Below are 25,642 nucleotides of genomic sequence, written 5' to 3'. Positions count from 1 at the left end.
AATATTGAACTCACTTTGTTTCCCACATCCAGTGCGTTGCGAAAGGTTTCACTCATCCCGTGGTGTTCCATGGCCAAAAAGGCGGTGTTCAACACGATGCAAAGTGTGATGGCCAGCTCGAAAAGAGGATCTCTCACCACTTTGTATAGGCAGTTTTGAAACTGTAGCCAGCTTTCGTAGTCGGTGCACCAATGAACGCAACGATCACAGTTTCGGTCGGGTAGGTCATCTTGAATAGTGATATTTGCATATAATCTGTCCATTCACATATCTTATTTTTTACTTACCGATCACCACCACCTCCGAAGAGAATTCCTGGTGCAGAGCGTACACATTGTGGTTCTTGATCCGTGCAATGTTTCCATTGCACTTAATAAGGCGTACCTCGCGGGGGGAGAGGGCCAGCTCAACGGTGGAAACGTGTCCCAAGTCGTTGTTCGTATCTTGTTCCTCGTGATCGTCCACTACCCCAGAGTCGTCCTGCGAGGACTCGCGATTTACGCCGCTTGAGTTGGAGCTAGGCTGGCGGCTGCTGGCGATGAGCTGCCCTTTGTAGTCCGAGGGGTAAAGCATATTAGGGTTCTTTACGCCCATTCCGGTGTCCTGGAAGCTGATGCGCCCCTTGGGCGTGGGGGCCATTGCAGAGTTGCCGCCGCCACTGCTTGATTTGGCCATCTTGTGCTGCTCCATCTGCTGGTATTGTTTTTGAGCTTGCATAGTAAGTGCCGTCGGGCATTCGGTTGCGCTGTGGCGGGGACTTGGTCCAGGACTGGGGGTGGCCGAATGGGATTTGTGGTCGTCCCCGTTGCTGCCGTTCCCATTGCCGTTGGTGCCACCTTCTTTCCCCCCTTTGGTTTTTTTTCGTCTCGTTTTCTTCTTGCTATACGATGCCAAGAGCACTCCCTTCCGTGAGTCAATCTTCTTTTTGTTGTTCTTGTTTAGTTTTTTTACGTTAAGCACCGAGGGATCGAAGCTAAAAGTGGAGTCGTCCCGGTGGTCCAATAGATCCTTTTTGCGTTCCTGCAGAGCCATTAAAATGTCAGTATTGCACAAAATAGGGTTTTCATGGACTCACCTCGTTCGTGATCTCTGCTTCCTCCTCGTAACTTAACGCCACTACAGCCAGCATCAGGTTTATTAGATAGAACGAGCCAAAGAAAACCACCACCGTAAAGAAGGAGACGCTCATGGGACCGCAGGTTGCCAGCACCTGAAAGAAATGTGATTAGATCCTCATAACACAAAGAACATGGAAACACAAACCATGTTGTACACATTTTCCCAATAGTCGAGCGTGATCAGCTGAAAAGTCGTCAGCATGGACCACATAAAGTTGTCAAAGTTGGTGTAGCCGTGATTGGGATTCTCGCCTACGCAGAGGCACACGTACTCGAAGGGACAGTGGCGGGCTCCAGTTAAGTTACCACACAGCACGGGCAGTTCATCCTCGTCATACAGCCAGTTGTCGGTGTCGTTGACCCAGCTAAACGAAATAAGTCAACGATTAGATCGCACTTCTGACCGGAAAGCGAGACTCTTTGCACAACTTACATCTGCCAGTCTGTGTGAGAGACGTTATTCCAGTCGGTGGGAACCTGGCGCACGCACTTATTGCGCAGCTCGCCCATGTAGACCTGGAGGGCAAAGAGCGCGAAGACCATCAGACAGAAGATGGTCAGAGTCATGACCTCCGCCAGCTGGCGGAAGGAGTGCAGCAACGCGTTGATGATCGTCTTCAATCCGGGCATGATGGACACCGTCTTGAGGGCGCGCAGCACGCGGAAAGTGCGCAACCCCGCCAGGTTGCCCACCTCCATGCCGATGGTGGCGTAGCCACTGGTAATGACCACGAAGTCCAGCCAGTTCCACGGGTTGCGCAGATACGTGTACTTGTTGAGCAGAAATCCCTTGGCAATAATCTTGATGACCATTTCGATGGAGTATATGGCCAGAAAGATGTACTCCGCCTCCTCCACGGTCTCCGTCATGGCCAGGAAGATGCAGTTGAACAGGATGGTGGCCATGACGCAGTAGTCGAAGAACTGGTTGGTGGCGATGTAGACGCAAACGCGCCTTGCTGGGCTCCATGGGTAGAAGAGGAAGAGACTCTTGGTTCCCGTGAAGCGATGGATGTAGTTCTTCCGGAACCGCTTGGATACCACACAGAAGGTCTGGAATTTAAAAAAAAGCGCCTTTAGTACAGGGTGCTGCTCGGTGGAGGATTTTATTTATCCAGTTGGGGCACCTGGCGATGTGGTGGTTTTCTGTGTTTTTGCGATTATAAATATCAGTATTTTGATCATAACATTCGAAATATTGCTCCAAATATGGAATGTCCTACCTCGTTGGGTTCGTAATTAAATTTCTAATCAAAACATGTTTACACAAAAAATGTTTATTTTATTCAAATTTTCTTTTTAAATCCTATTATAATGGAATCGGATCTGGCAGCACCAGCGCGAAAAGTAAATGGCAGCACTGCCAGGTGGCAGCGCCACTATCGATAGGCAGCTATCGCACCGAAGCAACCCTTCAGCGAGCTGTCAAATGGCCACGCGAGCCTAGCAGGCCGACTTCCGTTTGATATTCGTTCTTTCGTTCTCAAACCGTCGTCCAGACCAGAAGGAAAATGAGAGCTAAGGTAATTAGTCGCGAAGAGAAAATGTTCCCTTTGGAATATAGTGAAACGCACCCAAGTGAACAGCAACTAACAGTGATATTTCTCTCGTTTGCAGTGGCGTAAGAAGCGTATGCGTAGGTTGAAGCGTAAACGCAGGAAGATGCGTGCAAGGTCCAAGTAATCGCTGCGCCATTGCCCACTAAATGGTGAGTTCATCCGCTGACCGCAGCCTCTGGTCTGGGAGCACCCTTTCCCAAACCACTCGATTGCCCGCACGCGAGGTTCTAATCCAAGTTCCCTTCTGCTTGCAGGAACTCTTGATTGATGCTAACACACCGAAACGAAAAACGCCGACTGGGTCGCCCCAAAAAAGTGGCCCACATGTAATTTTGCAAACCAGTTTTCACACAAACATATATGTGCATTTAAAATTCACGTAAAATTGATTCTAATAAATTACTGGATTTTCGCCAAGGTTCCACAACTAAACCATGCGTTGTTAATAAGAGTGGCAGAAGAAAGAGAGCGGTGAGAAAAGGGCCAGCGTGCTCTTTCGACATAACCACATTCGCGAATCATGTGTCTATATGTGCGTGAGCGCGAGAGCACGTTTTGCCAAAAGTGTTTTGCTTGCTGTTCAGATTACAGATTTTTAGCCCACTTCCTGCCGATGGATGCTTATCGGCCAACCGGCGGATTGGATTCACTTGGTGCCCATCTCAAAGGCCCCATTAAACATTGATCAGCTCGAGGCAGGCCAATAAATTGCCTCCAAATCGGCTAATACGGTTTGGTAATTCAAGGCGCAGTCGGTTGGAGGAACTGCCTCCTGCGACCCCAGGGAGCGCGTGTCCTGCGCTCGTCATGCTGTTCCGCTCCTGCCCCTTGGCCACGTTCGGAAAATCGATTTGTTTGCCTCCAAAGGGGAGCAACGAGAACCAAACCTTAAGGCAGCCGCCCAGGCCGCACTGAGTTGTTCATTAGCGTCCTGATTCCTTCAATTATATATGCAGATGTGCCTGCCGAGGATGATGTTTCGGCTGGCCCAGTAGCGTCCGACCGACCCCCCTTCCAGACTCACTCTCGTCTGAAGGTCGTTCGTCACTGTAATACACACATAAACGTCGCCCAGCCAAGTAAGCAGAAATTTTAATGTAACAAGCAAAAATTTCGATTGGGTGGCATTTGCCATTTACCAGTTTGTGGGCCTGGCTGTAAATTTGCATGCCTATCCAGTTCCCTTCCTACCCGGAATGTAGTTGGTAGTTGGTGGATCCGGCAAGCAGTGGAGCGGAGCGGAGAGCTTAAGGATAAGCGTGTGTATTTTTAAGTGCCCGAAATGAAAAGCTGTGTAGAAGCTTGTAGAGATTCCGGACAAACATGCGGCGTCTGTGTCTTATCGTGTCGCCGGAGACGAGCAGGCGGGCGTTGTTTGCCAGCAGATGGCCATTAAAATGCAATTAAGCACTTTGATTCTGCACCTGCAGTGGCTGCTTGAAAGCCATGCAACCCATTTCCAAAGGAGGCAACTAGCCTGGGATGCGGATGGAAGCCACTGGGTGGCAGGCTTGCTTGCCTACGCTGTTTGGTTAGGAAACTTACTCAAAGGCATAGTTTAAGAATGTTTGGTTTGCCTGAATCCCAGGGCGATATCAGAGGTGAGCAATAGTTACTAAGAGCCTAGAATCAATGTCTTGGCTGTTATTAGAATGTAATAGTTGGAAGTTTCAATTACTTAATCCCCTGTCTATTCAAAGCATTTTGAACAGAAAATCAATAAGCTTAAGACCGCAATTATTTTGCTACAAAATAATCAAATCTGAAGCCACAGCTAGGAAAGCCAAGTGCAGGGGGGGGGGGGAGGTACCTTGGGAGTTGCCTCGATTCTGTGGCACGGATTAAATAAAGCCGTGTGCTCAACAGATTAGGCAACCGGAGAAACTCCGTTCTCATTTGCTTCCCCAAAAACCCAACCATTCTGGATTTAATTATAGAATGTGGGACAACATTGCAGCACCCATCGCAGGAGTGACCCAGAAAGAGCGTCGAGATTCGCAGTGGGATGTTCCAGGACTGCAAGCATGTCGCCAATAAGATTTAATTATAGATTGCCGGACTTAGTTTGTCTTGGACTTAGTGGGATGTCCGGTAGATCGATAAGCTCATCACTCGGCGTCACAGGTACGCTCATCTTATCGCTCCCCGTAACTCCCATTATATTGTGCAGCCCCGTCGGCTGGCTGGCCACTTGCATGTTTACTCAGCCCCGTCCAGTCCAGTCGAGTCCAGTTCGTCCGGGGGTCCGGCCGCGGCTGCTATCCGGAATTATTTCGCCACGACACGTGGCGCGAAAGCCGCCAAGTCTTGAGTACACTTGCATGTTCGCCTATAATTTGTCCTCTGCGGCTGCTGCGGCAGAGGCAGCGGTTGCGGCAGTGGCAGTGGCACCGGCCAGTTTGTTTGAGTCACGTAAATACGGCTGTCAACTTTGCTGCCCGGAGCCCTGTGCATGACATGACCCATATTTCCAGCACCGAGCTCATGCCTACACACTCACACTTGGGCACTTGGGCAGACGTGTTTGCAACTGTGTGTCCTTTGTTTGATGTTGCTGTAGTTGATGTGGTTCCAAAATTTATTCCCGGCTTTGAAATTTAACGAGCGAGCGGCATTTACGCTGATTTCCTTTTCGGCTTTCGAGGACCCACGAGGGCCGTTCTAGGCGTTTCCATTAACCGCAGTTTCCCTGCGCCAAAGTGCACTTCCACTTGTGCCCACAATGGGGCAAGTGCAGCGCGACGACGGTATCAAAACAAAAGCAGCAACAGCCGCGCCCGCCGTGTTCCATTTCCGCCTCCAGCACCACCGCCTACCACCGCGAGGATTGCCCTACTGCCCCACCACGAGAACACGTATCTGGGGTCTGGTGGTCGGCGCCTGCCTGTGACTTTTTAATTAGAGCCAATGGGCGGCCAACTGAGGCGAGGCCGCGGATAATGAGGGAAGGCTTAATGCGGCAGTACTCACCTCCTCGTAAATGAAGGTGTCAATCTCCTCCAGCGGCTTTCCGTACATGTGCTCCGGAAAGGGCTCGAACTTGCGGGGCAGCACGTCGCCGTCCTCCACGGAGGCCTTGGTGCGCGGGTGGAAGCCGTACTCCCGCACCAGCTGGATGTGCCGGTTCTCGTGCTTGACCTGCGACCTCTGCGTGTACGCGACAACCTGGTGCTTGGCGACGGCTAAAAGAGATCGAAGGGATTAGCACTGGGAGGAGCAACATAAACATATACATATGTACATATGCAGACCCCAACTAATGTGGAGGTAAATACGTAAACACCTCACTTATTTTAAGCTTTTACATTATTGTCAGAGAAATTATTGTGTATTTTAAAAATTCGACTAAATAGTAAATTGAAAAAAAAATCGTGTGTAATGGGCCGGAGCTTAAAAAAAGCCTAGCCGATTTCTTATACAGTATCAGAGAATTTAGCTTGCGGAATGACAACACACCACCTCGTCCACATCTGTACAGTGAATAGCTCCTGCCGTGCTGGGGAGCTCGCCCCGGACCGAAAGCCCACCCGTCCATTCCTCGTCACCACATCCGATGCCCGAGAACTCGGTTCAAATCCAGATAATGCAGGCCGTCGGCGGCGGAATCGCCGGAGCTGCGACGCGGGCCATAACCCAGCCGCTGGACGTGCTGAAGATACGCTTCCAGATGCAGGTGGAACCAGTCACCAACCATCACGGGTCCAAGTACCGAGGGGTCATCCACGCGTTCAAGTCGGTGTACGCCGAGGAGGGAATGCGCGGCATGTTCCGGGGTCACAACTCCGGTCAGGTTCTGAGCATCTCGTACGCTCTGGTGCAGTTCTGGTCCTACGAGCAGCTTCGCTCCATGGCCCACCAGTGGGACTTCTGGACGGAGCGCCCCTTCCTTATGTTTTTCATCTGCGGCGGCATAGCCGGATGTCTGGGCGCCGTGGCGGCCCAGCCGTTTGACGTGGTGAGAACCCAGATGGTGGCCGCAGACCCCTCCTCGCGGCGCAGCCAGATGAACACTTTTTCTGGACTTCGCAAGGTCTATAGAATGGAGGGGTGGACGGGTCTGTCCCGAGGATTGCCCTTCACGCTTGTGCAGGTGTTTCCGCTGGTGGGGGCAAACTTTCTCTTCTACAAGTACCTCAACGCCGCCGTCCTGATGGCCAAGCCTCCCGACCAGCGCCAGGAGATCCACGGAGGCTTCCTCTTCCTCAATGGGGCACTGTCCGGGGTGCTGGCCAAGATGATCGTCTACCCGGCGGACCTGCTCAAGAAGCGCATCCAGCTGATGGCTTTCAAGCAGGAGCGCAAGACCTTTGGCCGCAACCCCGAGTGCCCCACGATCCTGGGCTGCATCACCACCACGTTCCGGGAGGAAGGATTCGGGGGCTTCTATAAGGGGATGTCGCCTACCCTGCTCAAGGCGGGCCTGATGAGTGCCGTGTACTTCTCCATTTATGACATGTTTAAGCGCCACTATATAGCTCCAATGAAAGAGGCGGAGAAAAATCGGCACAAACGTGACAAGGCTTAGGTAAATCACACGCTGGGCAGTTGGCTTAAATTATTACACTAACATGGTTTATTTGTACACCAGTATCTTGGGAGAATGTGTGGAATATGGATGAGCGAACATGTCAAATATAAGTTAAACGTGAACAGTAGACTAGACGACCAGATGGCCAAGGACGGACATTGCCGTCTACTTCCAGCTTGGGTTGGATCCTGCCCAGCCGCCGGAAGCCGGCGCCGAGTAGCTGTATCCGTCGCCACCGCCACCGCCGCCGGAAGATCCGCCGTAGGAGCCACCGCTGCCGGAAGCAGCGGCTGCAGCCACCACCTGGGTATCGTAGCTGGATCCGCCGCCACTGCTGTAGCTGCCGCCATGTCCACCGCTATATCCTCCGGAGCTGTAGGACGAACCAGCGCTGTAGGAGGAGGCACCGCTGTAAGAGGATCCACCAGAGTATCCACCATCGTAGCCACCGGAGGAGCCACCGCTGTAGCCACCGGAGGAGCCACCGCTGTAGCCACCAGATGAGCCACCACCGTATCCGCCGGAAGAACCATGGGAATCACCAGCTGCAGCAGCAGCCACAATCACCTGGGTGTCATGACCTCCTCCGCTGTGACCGCCACCGCTGTAGCCGCCGTATCCTCCGCTGCCACCATGAGCAGAAGAGTCCGAGGTGGCGGCAATGGCTGCAATGTTGGCGATGGCATGGCCACCGTAACCTCCGCCGTGTCCGCCGCTGCCTCCATGTCCACCATGTCCGTGATCAGAGGACGAGCCAGCGGCAGCTGCGATAGCAGCAATCTTGGCATCATCATGACCGGAACTATATCCGCCGGAACTATATCCGCCGGAACTGTATCCGTGGTCACCGCCACCGCCTCCGCCTCCTCCGGCACTGTATCCGTGGTTCTCGGTGATAACAGCATAGGTGTTCACATGGCCACCGCCTCCTCCACCGCCGCTGTATCCGCCATCGTGGGAGTGAATCTCATAGCCGCCACCTCCATGGCCGCCAAAATCACCGCCTCCGTGGCCGCCGTGATCCCCACCGCTCTCCGGCAGGTGAATGCGGATGTGGACATGCTCTCGTCCGAAGGTGGGCTTGCCCCATACAGCTGGGCTAGCCAACAGAAGCGCACTGATCTGGGATTGGGAGGAGGGAATCTGTGTTAGGATCCACCTGAACTGACGTGGTGTCGTGCCAAACTCACTATGAAACGGGCTGCCATTTCTCTGGATTCGCTGCGAAGGACTCGAATGATTGCTCGCCTCTGGACCGACTGGAAATGATTCGGCAATCGTGGGCACACGCCGTTTTATAGCCCTCTTCTCCACTCGGGAGCCATGGGGTTATATAAGCGATCGCTCGCCGCGGAGCAAGTGCAGAGATAATCTCTTTCTCCGACGACGAGCTGAATGAAGTGGAGCCAGACCACTGGGGCTTCACGACCGCGACCCATTGAAGGCCACATGGCCGCGTCTTCGTCTTCGTTTTCGTTTTCTTCTCGGCCGTCCGGTCTTCACTCTCCCTTTCCGAAGATCGCGAGAGTGTTGACCTTTCACATCATCCCCAGCATGTGCCCTTTTGCAATCTTACTCGGCTCACGAAAAAAAGTGTCCCAAAATTATTTCAAATCCCATGTTGTGATGCCAACTTGAGTGTATCAGTCATCTTTGGTTTTCCATTTTCAATATTTTATATGATAAACAAAACCGGTTTCCTAGACCCATTTAAGATCGCCAAATGATATCTTAAATTCCTTTTGATATATTTACGTAAAAAAAACGTATTTTATATGTCTAGAAGCTGCGTCTAGATTTATCCAAGCTGCATAATAAAGAATGTTTTTCTAGTTGATTTCTGATTTTTATTAACATTATTCCCTTGGAACTAACAAAGTTGGGTTTTAATAAGCTTTGTATTACCTCCCAGTGTACTAAGTCACTCTCTCCCGAGGAGCATTCGCTTCTGTGCTCTACTTTCTTTCGAGAGAAAATCTGAGTGGCCCTAAGCCTCGTGGGCTGGTCGCCGAAAATAGCTAACACCGAAACTCAAACTGTTGTAATATGCAACTTGACCAGTTCCAGTTTTGGCCCAGAGCTAGCTGCTATTGCTATTGCTACTTTATCACATCGCCGATGCTGGTTGTTAACCGTTAGGTATTTTGTTGACGTTCATGTTTATGGATTTTATGCAGATACGACGAACTTCCTATTGGCAATTCCTTATTGTTGCTCCAGACTTGCATAACGATTGGCCAAGGGTTGGCCGGATTGGTTGGCCAGGTTAGTCAGGTTGGCTGCTGCCCGCCGGCTGCTGGCCGTCGTTAGTCATTAACCCATTGATGGCCGTTCCCGTGCCGGAAATTAGCAAGATAAGTTTGTTTGCCTCCACGGAGGGGTAGGGAGGAGTGGGGCTATGGGGCTGTGGGGCAGGGAACGAGCCAGGCACTGTTCTTCGGATTGGGCCAGGTCAGGTCCCCTCTTAGAAAGCCAGTTCGGCAAGAGACTCTCGAGCGTTATTGGGTTAAGCCTCGCCTGCAGCAACATCAAAAATATCTTGTCATGCCCCGGCGCTGCAGCAATGGGTTTTGTTCGCGCTTACATCACCATCACCAAGATGTCCGACTGCTGGCGGAGAGAGGTCATGGCCACTGGCCACCCAACAGCCCCAACACCGCCAACTCACCCACCACTCATACGCCTCCGCCCTCCTCCCTCCGCCCACCGCCATGCTTTCGCTGTTGATTAGCCACTGCTTTCATTAGCAGTGAGTGACTTGGACTGAGCCGAGCCAGCGAATCGGGGCCATCCGGCCATTTCGATTACGTCGCTGATTATCATTTCTCATCTGGCAGCTACGACGCTATGCAGCTAGGCAGATTCCATCACTGCCGAATAATAATTAATCCACATTTAAACTGTTTCGGATTGTAAACAAAGCGGGCTTACATAAGGAACTAGCTGGGAGCAGCAAGCGGGACACCGACGCAATAATCTGTTGCCAATCAAACCACATCGACGCTCATAATGACGATGCTGAAGTTCGAACTGGAAGCCGCTGTGCTGGAGCCCATGGCCTGCACTCCAGTGCCATCGGAGCATCTTTCAATGGGGATTACATCTTCAGCTGGCGAGGGCCATGCTCACGATGATGGAGCTGCTTCTGCTGCCGCGGCGATGACGGCAATGACGATGGGCAACCGGTTGGCGGTCGCACATTAACATCAGATGCAACAAAGACGCACATCTTCCCCATATTGCATAATCGACCCGGGCTCGCGACTCGAAACTCCAGACCTGCTGCCGCATCTTCACGCGGAAGCAAAGTCATTCTCAAGGCGCCCAAAAACAAAAAAGGAAATTGCACACCGACACAGAAAACTTAAAAGCAGCTAGCAACGTGCAATGTCGTGGTTTTCCCAAAAAACCAGTTGCATCCACACACGGCGAGAAAAGTTGTGGTACAAGTGATTCATGCGATGTTCTTAAAAACTGCAAATTGTGTGGAGAAAGTGTAGAAAGTCAATTCGATGTTTTTCTTTATTAATAGGCACTATAGCAAATCGTAATGGACCGGCTGCATTGTTTCTGATTTTCCGGTTTTATATTCAACGTTTTTTGTTTTTAGTGCAGCCATTGTTGCAGTTGCAACTGGCGCTGTTGCCTCTGTTGCAGTTGCAGCTGCGCAGACCTTTGAGCAAGTTCAATGGTGACGGGAATGGGAATGGAAATTGAAATGGGATTGCGATTGGGACTCGGAGCGGAGCGGAGGCTTAGGGGGTGGGGCAATTACGCCCCTCGCAGTTGGGGCACTTTCCATACATACAGTGCTCTCGACTGCTTCCTGGCCCTGGCCAAAATCCAAATCCAATTCGAGACTGGCAAGGCGGAAAGGAAGGTGGTCGGTCCAGGCCCCAGCCCAAGCCCAAGCCCAAGCCGAGCCGAAGGAGAAACCGAAACACTGGCTGCAGTGATGCGGGACCAACAAAAGTGAAAAAGTGAATCGGTAGGATAAAGCGAGATGCAGCAGCAATTGCTCTACATATTTAATTAGTTTCCGTTTCCGTTCATATTCGTAATCCGCAGCTGGCTGCGCCCGCTGGCCTTTGTGCATTGTTCACCTCCCCAATGAATATCCTCCGCTGACAATGGCGCCCTGCGCCCTGCTCCCTGCTCCCTGCTCCCTACGCCCACTTATCAACCCAAGGCCCACCCACCCGCTCCTGCCGAAAGGACAAATGGCGCTCTCTATCGGCGCCTGCGAAAACGATTGCGTAACTTATGGCCAGTCATCAGCCGAAACTTTTGCGTCCGGCAAAAGCGCTTCCCATTTTCGATTTGTTTATCATTTATTTAAACGGCCTTAGGGTCGCCCTGCCCCGCCATTAAGCTGGTTCGATTCCATTTTCGTTTTATTGGCCAAGACCCAGGACCCGGGACACAGGACCCAAGTGCCCAAGACCCATGCCCATGCCATGCCCCACATCCGAGGCACAACCGGCACAGCAATCGCCCAGCACACAATGAGCAATGCTATTTAATTATGTTGATGAGCAGGACCGGACAGCGGACAGGAGTTCGGGAAGTGGCCGGAAAACGCTCAACACGCACAAAAAGCAAATGCCTTCGGTCCTCCCGCCCCCAACTGCCGTTATGTGGCACTGTGGGTGGGCTGCCACACTGAATTTTTGGTGTGTGTGCAATAACCTGATGAAGAATGTCCGACTTTGAGCTCATAACTCGGTGTACTAATATATTGCTTGCAATTTGTCAGCTTGAAGTCAGATAAGAAGTATGCGGCATGTAGAAGGAAACTTAAACAGACCCACAAATGAAGTAGAATTAAAAGTACAAGTGTAATAACTCTATAGAAAGAAATCCTGTAACTTCAGTCATGCGACAACTGGGCTTCCACAACCACTGTGCACGAGTCTCTTTGGTTGGCGTGCAGGTGTCGTTGTCAGGATGTCGGAGGAGCTGATTGAGGAAGGAGGAGGAGGCGGAGCACAAGTCCTGCCCTGTGACACCTGCCCTCCTGACCTTGCACACTCCCGCATACAGATTTGATGGCCTTCCGCTTACTCCTCCAACTCCCCGCTGGACACCTCGGGAATAATATTTATGAGGCCGGGTGGCTTGGAAAACTATCAATAGCAGTATCAGGAGGGCTTAGCGGTTTAGGGGACTCACCTTTCTCATCGTTGGACGTCGCTTGATCATCACTCATCTTGACTGATTGTCGTCGTTTTGTTGGGTGCTGCTGTCTCTGGTTGCGGTTGCTTCTTGGTCCTTAGCCTCGTCGTCGTCCTCGTCGTCGTCCTGGGCGAGGTCCTTAGGGCAGCTGCATGCCTCGGTCGCGCTCTCTCTTGCCAGGCTTCTCACTCGACTTTCGAACACTAGTCATATGTCTATCTCACTTTTCAAGCGAGCGGATCGCTCAGTTTACCGATAATATTGTCACCGTTCCCTTTGTTAACCATGTTGTGCCTAGTATCTACTATTGCTGTTGCTTTTGTTGCTGTGCTTATCACGCTGGGGGCTTTCATGATGTCTTCTGCTATTGCTATACTATGCAAATCTTATGACTACGACCGTTTCCAATAATGGCATTTGGCATCGCCCCAGCTCAGTTCCTCCGCCTCGTCTACTTCTATTGTGAGCTTTGGCTTTGTTGTGCTGATTATTGCTTTACATTTTGCGATGCGATGCGACGCGATGCGTATGTTTTCTAAACGAAAGAAAGATTTCAATGTAAGTGGAAAGATTTAAGCTTATGTAAGAAGGGGGAATGAGAGTAAATTAAATCGCCTCTGCCGGCAATTGCTCTGCGTCGTGTCATGTAACGGTAATTGGTAGCGCGCTAATCCCCGACAGCTCAAAGCACCCGCACCAATGCGCACGGCTTACACACAGAAAAAAACAAGATATTGTTCCAAGGGTAACCAAAATAAACCAAACATACGATAAAATATATTTGTAAACTCTGTTTATTATACTACCCCTACAGTCTGCCTCTTTATTTCAGACTGGACAATCCAATTACTAGGGGAAAAAGCTGGTAAATGAAAACAAGGCAATTAAAAAGAGAAACAAATTTACGGATTTCGTTACATGAAACCAAAATAGCAATCAGCACCGAATGTATACTTCCTCGAGAAACAGCTTTCTGCGAGTGCAGTACGTATACGCAACGTAACGACTCACTCGACTTACGTATGTGTAATGTGCGTAACGGAAGAGATAAACACCTGAAGGGGGAGGATGCGGATTGGGACGAGGGCCGGGAAATGAGTGCCGCTTTAAGTCTTAAAGCTTGGGCGAGATAAAGTTAATTAACATTATGGGCATACCCATACACACAATCTAGCATCGCCCGCACAGACACACACACACAACACAAGTAAGATACAAGAATTGATAAATGGCGCCCAACGAAGAAGCAATGAGGTTGCGTGGGCAGTGGCGTGGGAAGTGGGGCGTGGGGCGGGGAGGGGCGGGGGCTGCTTATTGCTCAGCGCTTTGTTGATGCTGCTCCCGGCATTGTTGTGCATATACTATATGGGCATGTGTATGGGTGAGTATGGGTGTGTAGGTGCTTGTGTAGGCCGGTGCTTCCTGTTGTGTTCCTCGCAAACTTCTTGACACGTCTGCGAGCAACTGGCAACTCGCAACTGGCAGCAAAAATGGAAAAGCGGTAGATGAAGGCGCCCATAAAATATTCAATATCAAGTTTCCACCGCCCCGTTATGGCAGTTGATGTGATGTTTGCTGGCGGAAATTCGCTGGCAGTGGCAGGGATGTGCCATTACGCCTGGAGGCTGGGCGGTCGTGTGCCATTGGAGATCCACCTGCATTTGCTGGTCTGTCCGGACACACACACAAATCGGCAAAAACACTTTTATTACAACAATGAGAGCGGCGCTCGAGGCATTAAACAGTGTGTTGTTGGCTTTCAATTGTTTGGTGGGGTCTTCCCCTTAGGGGCGGGGATACTCGCTTCTGTTTCTGGTCTCTGCTTTCTGGGCGTGACCAGCGGTTGGTTTTAAAGTTGGCTCATAAAAGTGCGGCTGGCAGAGCTTTGCCAGTTGGCCCCTAAAGTTGTGCTACGAATTTTGTTCTCGGTCCCCTTCCGCCATTTTTGCTCTCTCTTTCGTGTGAACAGAACGAAGCGATTCGAAACGAAACGAAGCGAAAGTGTGGCCACCTAGTTAAGTGCACATCAAGGGCTAATTTATGGCCAGGACATTGTTGTTGTGTTGGAACCCAAACTTCCCTCCATGCACTAGCACACGCACACGCGTTTGAATTTTCGATTTTACCTTTAAGCTACGGCCATCAGTTTTTTTATTCTCCGCTGGCTGCAGTTGTCGGATGTTCGGGATGATAGCGGGGCTTTATGTAATCGCTTGTGTGCTTGCACTCCGGCAATTTCTATTTCTATTTTCGTATTTCACTTTCTTGGGCCTGCAACACACGCACACAAGGCACACTTACACACTTTCACACGTGAACACGTACACCTTCACTCGCACTTTAACATCGACTTCCCAACACTGGCGCACTCACTATTCCCGATCCAGTTGTTTTTGCGCCTGCTGCTGTGTTTTATTTGATTTTATTTTACATTAATTACATTTTTATTTAGTCGCAACTGTGCAACAATGTGAATGTGAGTGGGTGGGGAAGTTGAAACGGAACCACCAACAAAAACAGAAACAGAACAAAGCAAAAAACTTCGGGCACGCACATTGTTTGACACACGCACACACACACACACATATATACGAGCGTACTGGCAGTCTAAGAAGTGTTATTACAATTTACTGTTGATTTCTTTCGCGGCCCAAAGGGTGAGTGCGAAAGAGATAGCACGGTGGCCTCCCTGCCAGCGCACGTGTGTCTGTGTGTGTGTCAGCAAAAGCGTGCGAAAGAGCGCGAAAATGTAGGTTAGTTTCCGTCGTGGCCCCTCCCCCTCCACCACCCTTCACCCACTCAGCAGCAGCAACAACAATATGCAGCACACATTTCACTCTATTTTTGGGCGCTGAAGAATTTTCACCGAATGCACTTGCGATGGTAACGCGCTTGGCTGTGCGGCTGTGTGTGTGCGAGTTCTGCGTTATGTTCCATGCCCTTTTAGGCTTTTCACTGCCTTTCACTTTTCACTTTTTACCATATTCCTTGGTTTTTTTCACTTCACACTAGGACACTATGACACTGGGCCACTGTAAGTACGTGCGCTCGCATGGCGACTGCTCGGTTCTAAGGTTCGTCGGAGACTGAGCTCGGCTAACGGGTTTCCTTTCCGTTTGACGTAATCTGCAGGGCGACCACGATGCAGAGCGATGAAAAAATACACACGCGAACTTCCCACTATTCTCTCGAAAAGGACTCGCGCGGGAAATGCTCTCACGCTCGGCTTCGTGCTCGGTCTCCCCCTGCGCCCTCGCGTTTGCTTGTAGGTCAGCCGGCATAAACAAATGCCGTGCCACATGCCACACGAGCGACGACGAAGTTCCCTCTATTTCTCCGATTTAAATTCCGAAGCCTCCGCTGCTGCACCGCGGGGCAAAGGACTACCGCCGCTGTCCCTTCCTCGGAAGGAATATGTCAAAATGATTTAGCTTGAATATGGGCCACTGGCTAACAAAACCAGCAGCATGCGGACGCTGTTCATCAGTCCAAAATGGTGTAAGGATGGCCTCCCTTCTCCGCCTTGTCCACTGCGATTTCCGCCTCGGGCTGGCACACTCAGCGTATACGTAATGTCAGAACAAGCACGTAACGTATACGCAACGTTTGCTTGGGGAGATCGCCAGCTGGGCTTCTTTCGCAATTGCAGATAAGCTCTATGCCCCGGACTTGGAATGATAAGCCTGCGGCTCGACTGGCAGTGCCGACTCAGTTCTGCTCGAGCTGCCACCAGAGTCGGAAGCTAATCCAAATCCCAAGTCGCATTCGAAGGCACTCAGATAACCTTATCAAGGCGAAACGGAAGCCAGCAAAGTCAAAATGCGGTTGCCATTTTTAGGAGTGTCACTGGTCCTTCTGCTCACCGTAACCTTCGGAGTCTGCCAATCCAACTATGAACTGGCTACCAAACGCATTCTGGATAGAGCCAGAGACCGCATGCGCCACGTGTGGAGTCTGAACCGCAGGATCTTTGTGCAGCTCACGGCCAAGGGAAAGTCGCCGCTGGGCGGACAGGTTCTCAACTCCAAGCAGGAGGTAGAGGCGGAGACGTATCGACTATTTTACGACTTGGCGGGCAACCTCAGCGTTGTGTCAGTGGCTGAGTTGGATGACCCACTTCTTCGCAGGCGCGTGCAGCGAATGGCCAAGTTGCAGCTGCAGGGCCTGCGGCCAAAGGACTACGAGCAGGCCAAGGACCTTCTGCGCCAGATTCATAACTTTGTCAACGGACCACTGGTCTGTCTCTACGAGGACTGCTCCACCCGTGGTTCGCTGGCCATGTACCCGCAGATCGTTAACAAGAACATGCACACCAAGTTATACGAGGATCTGGTCGCCAACTGGAAGGCCTGGCGCAAGGCCATCAACGAGAAGGACGTGGCCAAGAACACGTTTATCGGCTACGTTCGGCTTCTGCGAATCGCTGCCACCTACAACGGACATGTGACGCCCTCGCGCACATGGTACCTCAACTACGACACGGAGAACTTCCAAGCTGAAATGGAGGCGGTCGTGTGGGAGATAATGCCGCTCTACCGGGAACTGCACGCCTACTTGCGTCGCGAGGTGCAAAATACATACCCAAAGGCGGACACAAAGAGCGATGGCGCCATCTCCGCTCCCATTATGGACCAGATCCTGTCGCAGGACTGGTACCCCCACCAGTTCTTTCGCACACCGCACCAAGGCAGACAGCACCAGTTGCCTTCTGTTCATCGCCGTCTGGAGGAGGTCCTGGTGACGCCCGTCAAAATCAACCGCAAGGCCGCCGAGTTTTTTGAATCGTTGGGCTTAATGGTGATGCCGAAGTAAGTAGTATTGACATTAAATTTAAATTAAAAAAAAAAAAGGATAAATTTATATTTTAAATTTATATATTAAAAATAACTCATTTTTCGGTGACAGCATTTTTTACGACCGCTTTTCCCGCCGGATGAACGACGAGGAAGGCGGTGCTGAGTGCAAGTCGCAGGTGTTTTACTTTCCGCCGGACGTGGCGCTGCGCTACTGCCCCAAACTGGACTACAAGAAGATGATGCAGATTCACGGCACGATGGCCGAACTGCAGTACCACCTCTACAAGATGCAACTGCCGTTTGGTCTGGACACGGAGCCATGTCCTGGTTTTGGAGCTGCCATAGCGGAAACAGTCATACTGGCTTCAGGCACTCCACGTCACCTGCACCGCCTCCACATCCTGCTGAACGACAGCCTTACGGAGGAGCAGTCCCTTAACCGCCTCTTCCGCATGGGTGTGCACACCTTGATAGCCGTGCCCCAGTACTTCATCAATGACAAGTTCCTCGTGGACGTTATGGACGGGCGGATCGGAGTAAAGGACTATAACTGCGCCTACTGGGGCCTCCAGGACAAATACGCCGGAGTTCAGCCGCCAATAAAACGCCTTAACAAGGACTTCGATCTGGATTTCAAGTTCTATCGCGGGTTAAATCCGGAAACCTCCAACACCAAGTCAGTTTGCATCACTTGTATTTGATGGCTAAGAATTTTCTATTCCCCGACTCCTACAGAAAATTTCTGGCCGAGATCCTGGGTTTCCAGTTCTACCGTTCCTTTTGCCTGGCAAGTGGCCAGTACAAGCCCGGTGATCCCAATTTTCCACTTCACAATTGCGATTTCTACGACAGCAAAGAGGCAGGCAAGAAGATTAGCGACATGATGCAGCTGGGAGCCACTCGGCACTGGCGGGATGTCATGGAGATAGCCACCGGGGAGCGAAAGTTGAGCGGACGCGCTATCCTTGAGTACTTTGCCCCACTTTTCACGTGGCTGAAGGAGCGCAACAAGCAGATGGACATCGAGCCGGGCTGGGATGCAGATGAATGTGAGTATCGGTGGAGATATCCAACACTTGTAGTGTCACAAGTCTTCCTACTTTTTTTCAGTGTGTCGGAGGGACTAGGACCCCAGGTATCTACCGATATATATAAACCAAATACCTAAGATGAAATATATATGAACATAAACAATTTAGTATTGAGAAAATGATCTAAATGAACAGCAAACATTAATGAGTTTTCTTTTTTGCCGTATTTATGAAAACAATCTGTTCTGATATTTAAATAACCGATCCATTATTTTAAGTATTTATTTACAAAGGCACTTTGGTAAAACGACAGAAACTTACGTATAAATTAAGCACTACAGATATCGTTATATTACGGATCAAGTATAAGCTATCCATGTGGTTAAAGCACGAAGTGGTTGCCTTGGCTTGTTGCACAAGATATTATATGATTTGGGCCTGGGGTGATGGCTTGATGAAGATTATGTTTAATTCAAGATCCATGTGCGACGATGAAGACCACATCCCAATAGAGGACTACATGGTCGTCTCCGAGTCGGGCGGCGTGTGGTAGTTAAGATTGTAGGCGGGCGGACCGTTGTTGAGAAAGGCCATGGAGCGGATGCTTTCCCGCGAGGCAGTCCTTTTGGAGAATGACATGGTGCTGACGTAAGCAGGCGCCGGATCCATTGGCGGCGGTGGAGGATACTGCTGCTGCTGCTGTTGTTGTAGTTGCAGTTGCATGGGATGCTGTTGGTAGAGGGGCGGCGTACAAGGAGCCTGCGGTGGACTGGCGCTGGCACCGTTCAGTCCAGCGAATACGTTCTCGCCAGCGGCATTCCCGTAGGCGGTGGAGAGTGGCCGTGAGCCGTGAAAATTCGAGTAGCTGGAGCGCACTGAGGGCGGTCGATTGTTGTACGCTTCATCGGGAGCGTGGCCAACGTCGTTTAGGTGCGTCGTGGAGTGCTGATAACTGGGGTTGTAGTGCCCTCCACCGCCCGCGTGCAGAGTTGATGCTGCAGCAGCAGATGGCAGTGGTGGCGGCGGCGGAAGGCTCGGCGGCTCCTCCAGCGCTCCTAGACCGTTGGTATTGTAGTAGATGGGGTCCAGCGGAATGTTTTTGCGGTAGCTGTGGTAGTAGTGCTCGTTGGGTTTGCCCAGACTTCCCAGTTGGCTGCCGGAAGCATTGGTGTTGTTTACAAAGTCATTGTTGAGTGACTGCAGATTGGAGGCAGTCAGTGAGAGTTTATCCTGACGGTGGAAGGAACCCAGGTGCGGCTGCTGCTGCTGTAGCTGCTGGTCGATGATCTTAGTCACCGGGTTCTGGTGATACTTCCGGCGGGAGCTCCGAGTGCTGCTCCTCACATAGCTTCCGCTACTGCTGTCTGCTCCGCCTCCACGTACACTGTGTCCGTGCTTGGATCGCAGGGTGCCGCTTGATCCGTGGTATGAGCGCCTACTAGAGCCTCCTCCATTTGACTGCCTTCCTTGGGTGCCGCGTGCCATGACCGATCGCCGCTTGACGCGCCGTGGAGTCATCGGCTTGGGACTCAGTTCGCCGCCGTCTTGGTCGCCCCGGGGATCGCCCAGTCCCAAGGAGTGGCCGCCATGCCGGATGGTGTCGGTGCTGCTGCCGAATTCGATGGAGTACAGCGACTGGCGGTGTTTAGACTGCTTGCTAATATGCTTCACTGCGCCGGGGAAAACAATATAGGATCAGTGGGAGATTGTTAAGAGCGTTAAGCCGCGGATACAATGCTCAAAGTTACCTTGGCTTATTTTTGAGTGTGCTTTTGTGATTGGAGCTGTTAAACAAGTTGGATTAGCTACGTTCGGAGAGAGTCAATGGTTAGCGGTTGGTTAGAGCCACAAATGCTACAAAAAGCCAGCTACCAGTAGGAGAGCAACTTAGGAGGATAGAAGGATCGGCTACGAGAAAGGCTTCCGACACAGAGATAGATTACCCGTAGTATGGTGTAAATGAACATTTTTATTGGAAACGTTTTCAATCTCATCGAGAATTGGCACCAGTCAGCGCAACTCGCATGGCTAAAGATGGGGGATCTATCTAAAACAGTAGTGTCTACGCTAAATGGATTTAGATCTGCTCTGCTTATGCATTTTGTGGCCTCAAGCTTAATACTAGATTTAACATTTCTATACATAATTCTAAACGTTTTTACGTTTGCTTGCGCTTGTATAACGAATCTCACACTTAACGGAATAGGCAACTTCTTGTTTGCGTTCGACAACTAAAGTTTGCATCGTAGTACATTTCGTAATCAAGGGCAAATACATTCATATGTATTACTAGTTAAACAACAAAAGGCAACTCTTGGGGAGGCTGCGCTCTCCCGCACATAACATCGGTATATATATGTTGTATATTCTAATCTCTATTCCGTCATTCATCCAAGGCATCTGGTTGCAATTGGCTCAAAATTTCATTTATCTTGCTCGTATTCTCAACAAATTGTCATATCCTTTTCTTGATAATGATTTTGTGACATTTTCGTTTTTTAAATAATCGTTTGTCGTTCATGTTTGTTTTCAGTTATCACAGATCAACATAAAAATTGTTAGGCTTGCACTTTGTCACGACTTTCCACGCCTTCTATCACAATTCGAGGAAAGTCTCTACTGTTCGCACGTATGTGAATTAATAATTAGATTTACACAATTAAAGTCAGCTCAGCAAGGCATCATTCAAATCGATAAACGCCTGCATGGGAAGCTAAGGTTAGGACCTGTTCTTAGCCAGGTTAGCCGGCTGGTTAGGCACAACAAAGAAACAGCAACACCTATGTATATGAAGGGTTTTATGTGTTTAGGGATCGAGTGATCCTGGTAGAGTTAGTAACAGCCATCCTGCCTAGGCAGAAAGCATAAGTAAGAGAGAGGAGGAGCAAGTGCAGCGGGACGTACTTAAGTCTAACCCTGCACGCCCACTATCGAGTTGCAGAAAGAACGAGGACGGGACTTTTGACCGCTACCGCCGCGACCGCTCCGACGATTCACGTGCGGAGCAGCCTCAGCCTCAGCCTCGACCTGCTCCATTAGGCGATCGTCGCTCTGAGCGCGTACCACGTAACCAGGAGGTGTAGCGCGAATCTGGTCGCAGAAGTTCACGGGATTCGATGGCCTTGGTCGACGGTTACTGCGACGTACCATGGGCGACCCATGGGGGACGGGGAGGGGCACTTGAATGGGAAGTCCGGGTCCAATCTTGCTGGGAATTGCATAGCGCTCGGCCACTTCCGGAGAGAGATCTAGGTAGGGCGCCTGACCCAAGCGCTGATGGATGTGAGGCCGCACTACCGGCGGAGGCGGGGGCGTCAGCATCTGATCGTGGTCTGGCTCGGACTCGCCATCGGCGTCCTCATCATTTTGCACTTCCTGGCAGTTGTGCATGGGCACCGTGGGCAGAGGAATGTGAGTCGGTCGTCGGGCATTGGAATTTGACCCCAGACGGAGGGAAGAGGGCAGCCCGTTCTGGTCGTAGGGATAGGCGTTGTTGTTGGAACTAGAGCGAGAGTTGGAGTGGAAGACGAGGTGAGGCTGGGCGTTGTTGTTCTCGCCCAGAAAAAGACTGTTTGGAGTGGGACTTTGAAAAGGGACGTAGGTGACACCGTGTTCTCCGGGAGCAAATTGTTGCAGCGAAAAGTTGTCTTCGTCGTCCTCAAGACTGCGCGACAAGCGATCGAGCGGACGGACGGGCGGGGATATGGCCATGCCCGGATTGCATTCTGCAGAAATAGGATAATCAGATTTTGGCGGCCGGGGCTTGTGATGAATGCGGGCGAAATGAGAACTGCCCTGGAGCGAGTCGGGGCTCTGGAATATGCTGTAGTTGCTGTTGCTTAGGGAGTTCCCGGCTAGGTAGGGGCTCGAGTTTTGCAGGGAGGCGTACGAGAGCGACGGCGTGGTCTGGGGGGACATGGGACTGGGGCTGACGGCTGCCTTGGAGTGGTGCTGTCGATGGCGGCGTAGGCTACTGCAGTTGCTCCCCTCTCCGCCTGTGCGCTGGGTTACATGGTTGTTTGAGGGGTGACTTTGGGGTTGGAATGATGCGCTGCGGTTATTTGTTGTGTTTGGCGGCAGTAGCGCAGGCGCGCGCTGGTGGAGATTATTGTTCAGTGTATTATTGTTGCTGCCGCTCAACTGGTAGTTCTTATTGAAGTGGTGTAGTTTGGGTTGCTGCTGTTGCTGATGATGATAGAGTTTCAGTGAGTTCTGCTGCGGCTGCTGGTGCTGCAGTTGCAGATGCTTATTTGATTGCATGGTGGCGCTTGCGGATGTTGTGGGTATACTTGTATAGCTCACGTACATTGGGTGCACCACGGTATGCTGTGGACTCTTCGCGTCGCCGTTCATGAAATCGACTGAAAACCAGAAATTGATTAAGATGCTTTAACAATTAACTGAGGAAAACATCGGAGGTATCAGGACACTGTGCAGCACTTTACTAATTATAGAACTAGTCAAAAGTAATTAATTTAGCCTGTTATTTGTGTAAATGAATATGTTTTTATGTTCTTTCTGCAGCTATTTGTAAAACACAGGATTTTTGACATTCACATTTGATATCATGTAATTCATTTCGGAGCATCTCTTTCAACTTTGCTTAGAGCTGCACAGTGTCGCTGTCCATATGCAGATACAATATTTCTGATTTCTTGATTATGAGTAATGACAAATACATAACATGAATAACAATACGATTATATGGTATGTGAGTAAAATGTTTTTAAGGCATATGTATAGATGCTCACAATTCAAATGGACACGTCATAATGGTTAATATAGGATACAATTTATGTTTAAATCGAAACCATAATTTTCTGGGGGTACAGTCGCATTCCAGGTTGCGGGTTTTTGGGTAGGGAGGCAAGAGCCTTCTTATCGACATCCTGATATAATCGAGAATAACAATAAGCAATTGACTGAATTCTCGATGACAACTTTACAAACATTGCTTACACATAGAGGAATATTGCAGGCTTTGGGAGAAAAGGAAACAAACACCACAGTGCACAGTGAGACCCGAAAGTGAAAAATCTTATGGGGATGAGAGGGGTTAGCAATGACCGTTCCCGGTTAGTGATGTTTATGACAGACGAGCATGTTTCGTATTCGCATTCAGAGAGCGCCACTTACATCTGTCGTCCTCGTCAAGAAATATGCAACTAATCAGAATCGCACCGAGTATGCCGAGCAGCTGTGGGAGTGGGCGAGACAATTTACGCAATTCAGGCAACTTAATCCAGTAGAGCACTTACCGCCAGAGCGCACTGCACTCCCGAGTGGGTGATCTCCACCAGCGGGTAGTCCAGCAGGCAGCCTTCCACGCGCTCCGGCCGTTGGGGACGGAACGAATCGTCTGCGGCCATGTTGTAGGAGGGCTTGCAGCCGTATCCATTCGCTTCGAACCAGGATACGCTGCCTGTGCCCAGGTTGAGCAGGTCACTGTCCTGTGAAGAGAGATCCGCCTAGTTGAGCAGAGATATGTCTCTCATGGAGCTATGTTAACTCACCCTGTTCAACTGCCCCACATTTAAGTAGAAGCAAATGAGGAAGGCGTTCCACCCGATCCACAGGAAGTTCCATATTAGATACTGCAGGCGGGCACACAAAATAAATTGGGGTTATCGCATAGATATGGTAATCAGGGCACTTACGGTGATGATGTATTTAACGCGAAAGTGGTAGGCGCCGTAAAACCCGAATATGATGAACAGAATGTGGAAAAAGTTCACTAGGATGGGCGCCCACATGTATCCGAGGAAGTCGAATACCTGACGCTCGATAATCGTTATCTAGGGAAAGCGGTTTGTAGCGGTTGTAGATTTCGAATTGTAATTTTAATCATCCGGAGCGCTGACTACTCACCACTTGCAGGAAGCATATTGACAGCAAAAAGTGTCGCCGCGTACACGAGCACGAGCCCATCACATCGTCATTCCATTCAGAATTTGAATAATAAATAAATCCGCTCTCCCCGTCGCTATCTGTCTTTCCAGCTAGCTGTCTACTTCAGTCTATCGTGGCCTTATCGGGACTGGAACTGGTGGCTATCGGCGGCTGTAGCTGGGTCTCCTAGTGGCATTTCCGCGTCGCCTGCAGACCTGCTGCAAGTCAAGCGTGGCAAGTGCCGCTCTACCTCTGCCTCTTGGCCTCTCGCTCGCACCTCGAGAACGAACAGGTGCAGGGGTTTCCAGGGGCAGGGTGGGAGCGAGAAAGAATGCAGCTGCCCCGTCGAGCAGCGAACAAAACCTGATCTGTGTGAACCGAGAGTAAATAAAGAGAAATTAAGCCAAATGAACTGCGCTACCGAGAGAATCCCTGCTTAAACAGAGCTGGCGAGGGTACTAGTTCCTGGAACCTCGGGTACTGCACTGGGGGTTCATGATTTGATGAATATAACTTGAGTCATGCTTCCTAAATTTCCTGAAGATGAGAGGTTCCAGAAATATTTTATCTATAAATTCTAATTCAGCATGAACCACCAAGTGAGCTGAGCAAGTTATTTTAAAAACAACTCTAAATAAATCACCATATGAAGATAGTAATTAATAGAATTATCTTGCCCTGGCAAAGTCATGGGTACCAAACTATTCCACCTAGGTACGAGCACAGAGGTACTGCCCGTGCCCCACACCGCTGCTCACACACACTCGCGCACACGGAATGCTCCCTACCAACACACTCGAAGCGAGGGGCTCACGTAACTTGAACTGAACCAAGCACGCACTATTTTCGCCCATTTCATCTACGCGAGCACAAAAGTGTTATATATATGTATTGTATGTATTGTGGATTTCAACAGCGTCTGCTTAGTGTCCAGGTCAAGTATGAGCAATTAATTAATTAGCACACAGACACAGCCAGAGATGCTCCCGCATCTCCATTCCAGTGCGAGTACGCCATGTCTATATTTGAGGCCCCTCACAGATCGATCGGTGATTGGACGTAGCTTGGCGGCACCCGGTAATCAAATTAAACTGTAATTCAATGGACAACGCATGACGCGCTTTATTTGTCACTCGAATATGACTCAAACCGAGAACTCAATTTCATTTGTTTTCCACTTGCGACACGGAAGCCCCACTACAACCATGCACACAAACACACACACACACATGGGCAGGAGCGAGAGATACGCTGCATTTAGATTCCATATGTTTGGAACGGCCCTAACGCAGCGAAATCGACACAGCACCACTCCACTTTACATAATACGCAGCCACGGCGATTTATTATCTCGGAAATTAACGCTTTTCGGACTTACGCTGGGAACAAGTGCGCGAGCAAACGGGACAAACAATTGAAATAACTGAGCAGTGTGACCGTGCTACAAACGATAAAAAACCTTCCGACCTGAAAGAAAACGCCAAAAAAAATACCATTTCAGTTTTGAGAAATACCAATCGTTAGAAATGGTATTTTCCGTTACTTT

General features: G+C 50.3%; 5 protein-coding genes and 1 long non-coding RNA gene across 14 annotated transcripts in view; 3 read left to right on the top strand and 3 right to left on the bottom strand.

Annotated features, from left to right (window-relative positions):
* LOC6532136 (sodium channel protein 60E) overlaps positions 1 to 15,500 on the bottom strand; it is a 30,971-nt gene extending 15,471 nt beyond the window's left edge. For all 7 annotated transcript variants that reach the window (XR_005560775.1, XR_006245142.1, XM_039373056.1 and 4 more), the window contains exons 1-9: positions 15,361 to 15,500; positions 14,507 to 14,651; positions 12,378 to 12,915; positions 5,648 to 5,859; positions 1,552 to 2,171; positions 1,264 to 1,483; positions 1,076 to 1,210; positions 288 to 1,020; positions 15 to 229 (exon numbers count right to left, since the gene is read on the bottom strand). Coding sequence is in view for 5 of the 7 variants with exons in the window: in XM_039373056.1 (XP_039228990.1) it covers positions 15 to 229; positions 288 to 1,020; positions 1,076 to 1,210; positions 1,264 to 1,483; positions 1,552 to 2,171; positions 5,648 to 5,859; positions 12,378 to 12,414 (2,172 nt within the window). In the remaining 2 variants the exon portion in view is untranslated. The remainder of the gene's footprint in view (positions 1 to 14; positions 230 to 287; positions 1,021 to 1,075; positions 1,211 to 1,263; positions 1,484 to 1,551; positions 2,172 to 5,647; positions 5,860 to 12,377; positions 12,916 to 14,506; positions 14,652 to 15,360) is intronic.
* Positions 2,492 to 3,109, top strand: LOC26536352. Its single transcript, XR_001454287.2, has 3 exons — positions 2,492 to 2,641; positions 2,736 to 2,826; positions 2,932 to 3,109. It is a non-coding gene; the product is annotated as an uncharacterized LOC26536352 (long non-coding RNA).
* Positions 5,892 to 7,327, top strand: LOC6532137 (mitochondrial thiamine pyrophosphate carrier). Its single transcript, XM_002092877.4, has 2 exons — positions 5,892 to 7,202; positions 7,266 to 7,327. Exon 1 carries the CDS (start codon positions 6,231 to 6,233, stop codon positions 7,200 to 7,202), a length of 972 nt encoding a protein of 323 aa, XP_002092913.1. The 5' UTR covers positions 5,892 to 6,230; the 3' UTR covers positions 7,266 to 7,327.
* Positions 7,223 to 9,029, bottom strand: LOC26535453 (keratin, type I cytoskeletal 9). The gene is made up of 2 exons (XM_015196234.2): positions 8,396 to 9,029; positions 7,223 to 8,327 (listed from the first exon to the last, which is right to left on the bottom strand). Exons 1-2 carry the CDS (start codon positions 8,411 to 8,413, stop codon positions 7,371 to 7,373), a joined length of 975 nt encoding a protein of 324 aa, XP_015051720.2. The 5' UTR covers positions 8,414 to 9,029; the 3' UTR covers positions 7,223 to 7,370.
* A 570-nt stretch (positions 15,501 to 16,070) lies between the features above and the next one.
* LOC6532135 (angiotensin-converting enzyme) lies at positions 16,071 to 18,406 on the top strand. Its single transcript, XM_002092875.3, has 4 exons — positions 16,071 to 17,188; positions 17,286 to 17,852; positions 17,912 to 18,225; positions 18,287 to 18,406. Exons 1-4 carry the CDS (start codon positions 16,200 to 16,202, stop codon positions 18,301 to 18,303), a joined length of 1,887 nt encoding a protein of 628 aa, XP_002092911.1. The 5' UTR covers positions 16,071 to 16,199; the 3' UTR covers positions 18,304 to 18,406.
* Positions 18,407 to 18,453: 47 nt separating this feature from the next.
* Positions 18,454 to 25,566, bottom strand: LOC6532133 (sodium/potassium-transporting ATPase subunit beta-1-interacting protein). Of its 3 annotated transcripts, XM_039373063.1 has the most exons (8): positions 25,475 to 25,562; positions 24,076 to 24,464; positions 23,865 to 24,002; positions 23,721 to 23,801; positions 23,466 to 23,657; positions 23,344 to 23,404; positions 22,514 to 22,568; positions 19,722 to 19,877 (listed from the first exon to the last, which is right to left on the bottom strand). In XM_039373063.1, the coding sequence occupies exons 2-8, from the start codon at positions 24,133 to 24,135 to the stop codon at positions 19,865 to 19,867; spliced, it is 600 nt and encodes a 199-aa protein (XP_039228997.1). In that variant the 5' UTR covers positions 24,136 to 24,464; positions 25,475 to 25,562; the 3' UTR covers positions 19,722 to 19,864. The 3 variants fall into 3 exon arrangements, with proteins under 3 accessions (XP_015051713.1, XP_039228997.1, XP_002092909.1); XM_015196227.3 differs by lacking the exon at positions 22,514 to 22,568 and having other exon boundaries at positions 18,454 to 19,877; positions 25,475 to 25,566; XM_002092873.4 differs by lacking the exon at positions 19,722 to 19,877 and having other exon boundaries at positions 20,157 to 22,568; positions 25,475 to 25,563.
* Positions 25,567 to 25,642: the final 76 nt, after the last annotated feature.

This window comes from Drosophila yakuba, chromosome 2R (genome assembly GCF_016746365.2).
Source record: "Drosophila yakuba strain Tai18E2 chromosome 2R, Prin_Dyak_Tai18E2_2.1, whole genome shotgun sequence".
NCBI lineage: Eukaryota > Metazoa > Arthropoda > Insecta > Diptera > Drosophilidae > Drosophila > Drosophila yakuba.
This window is presented reverse-complemented; position numbering and strand designations above follow the sequence as displayed.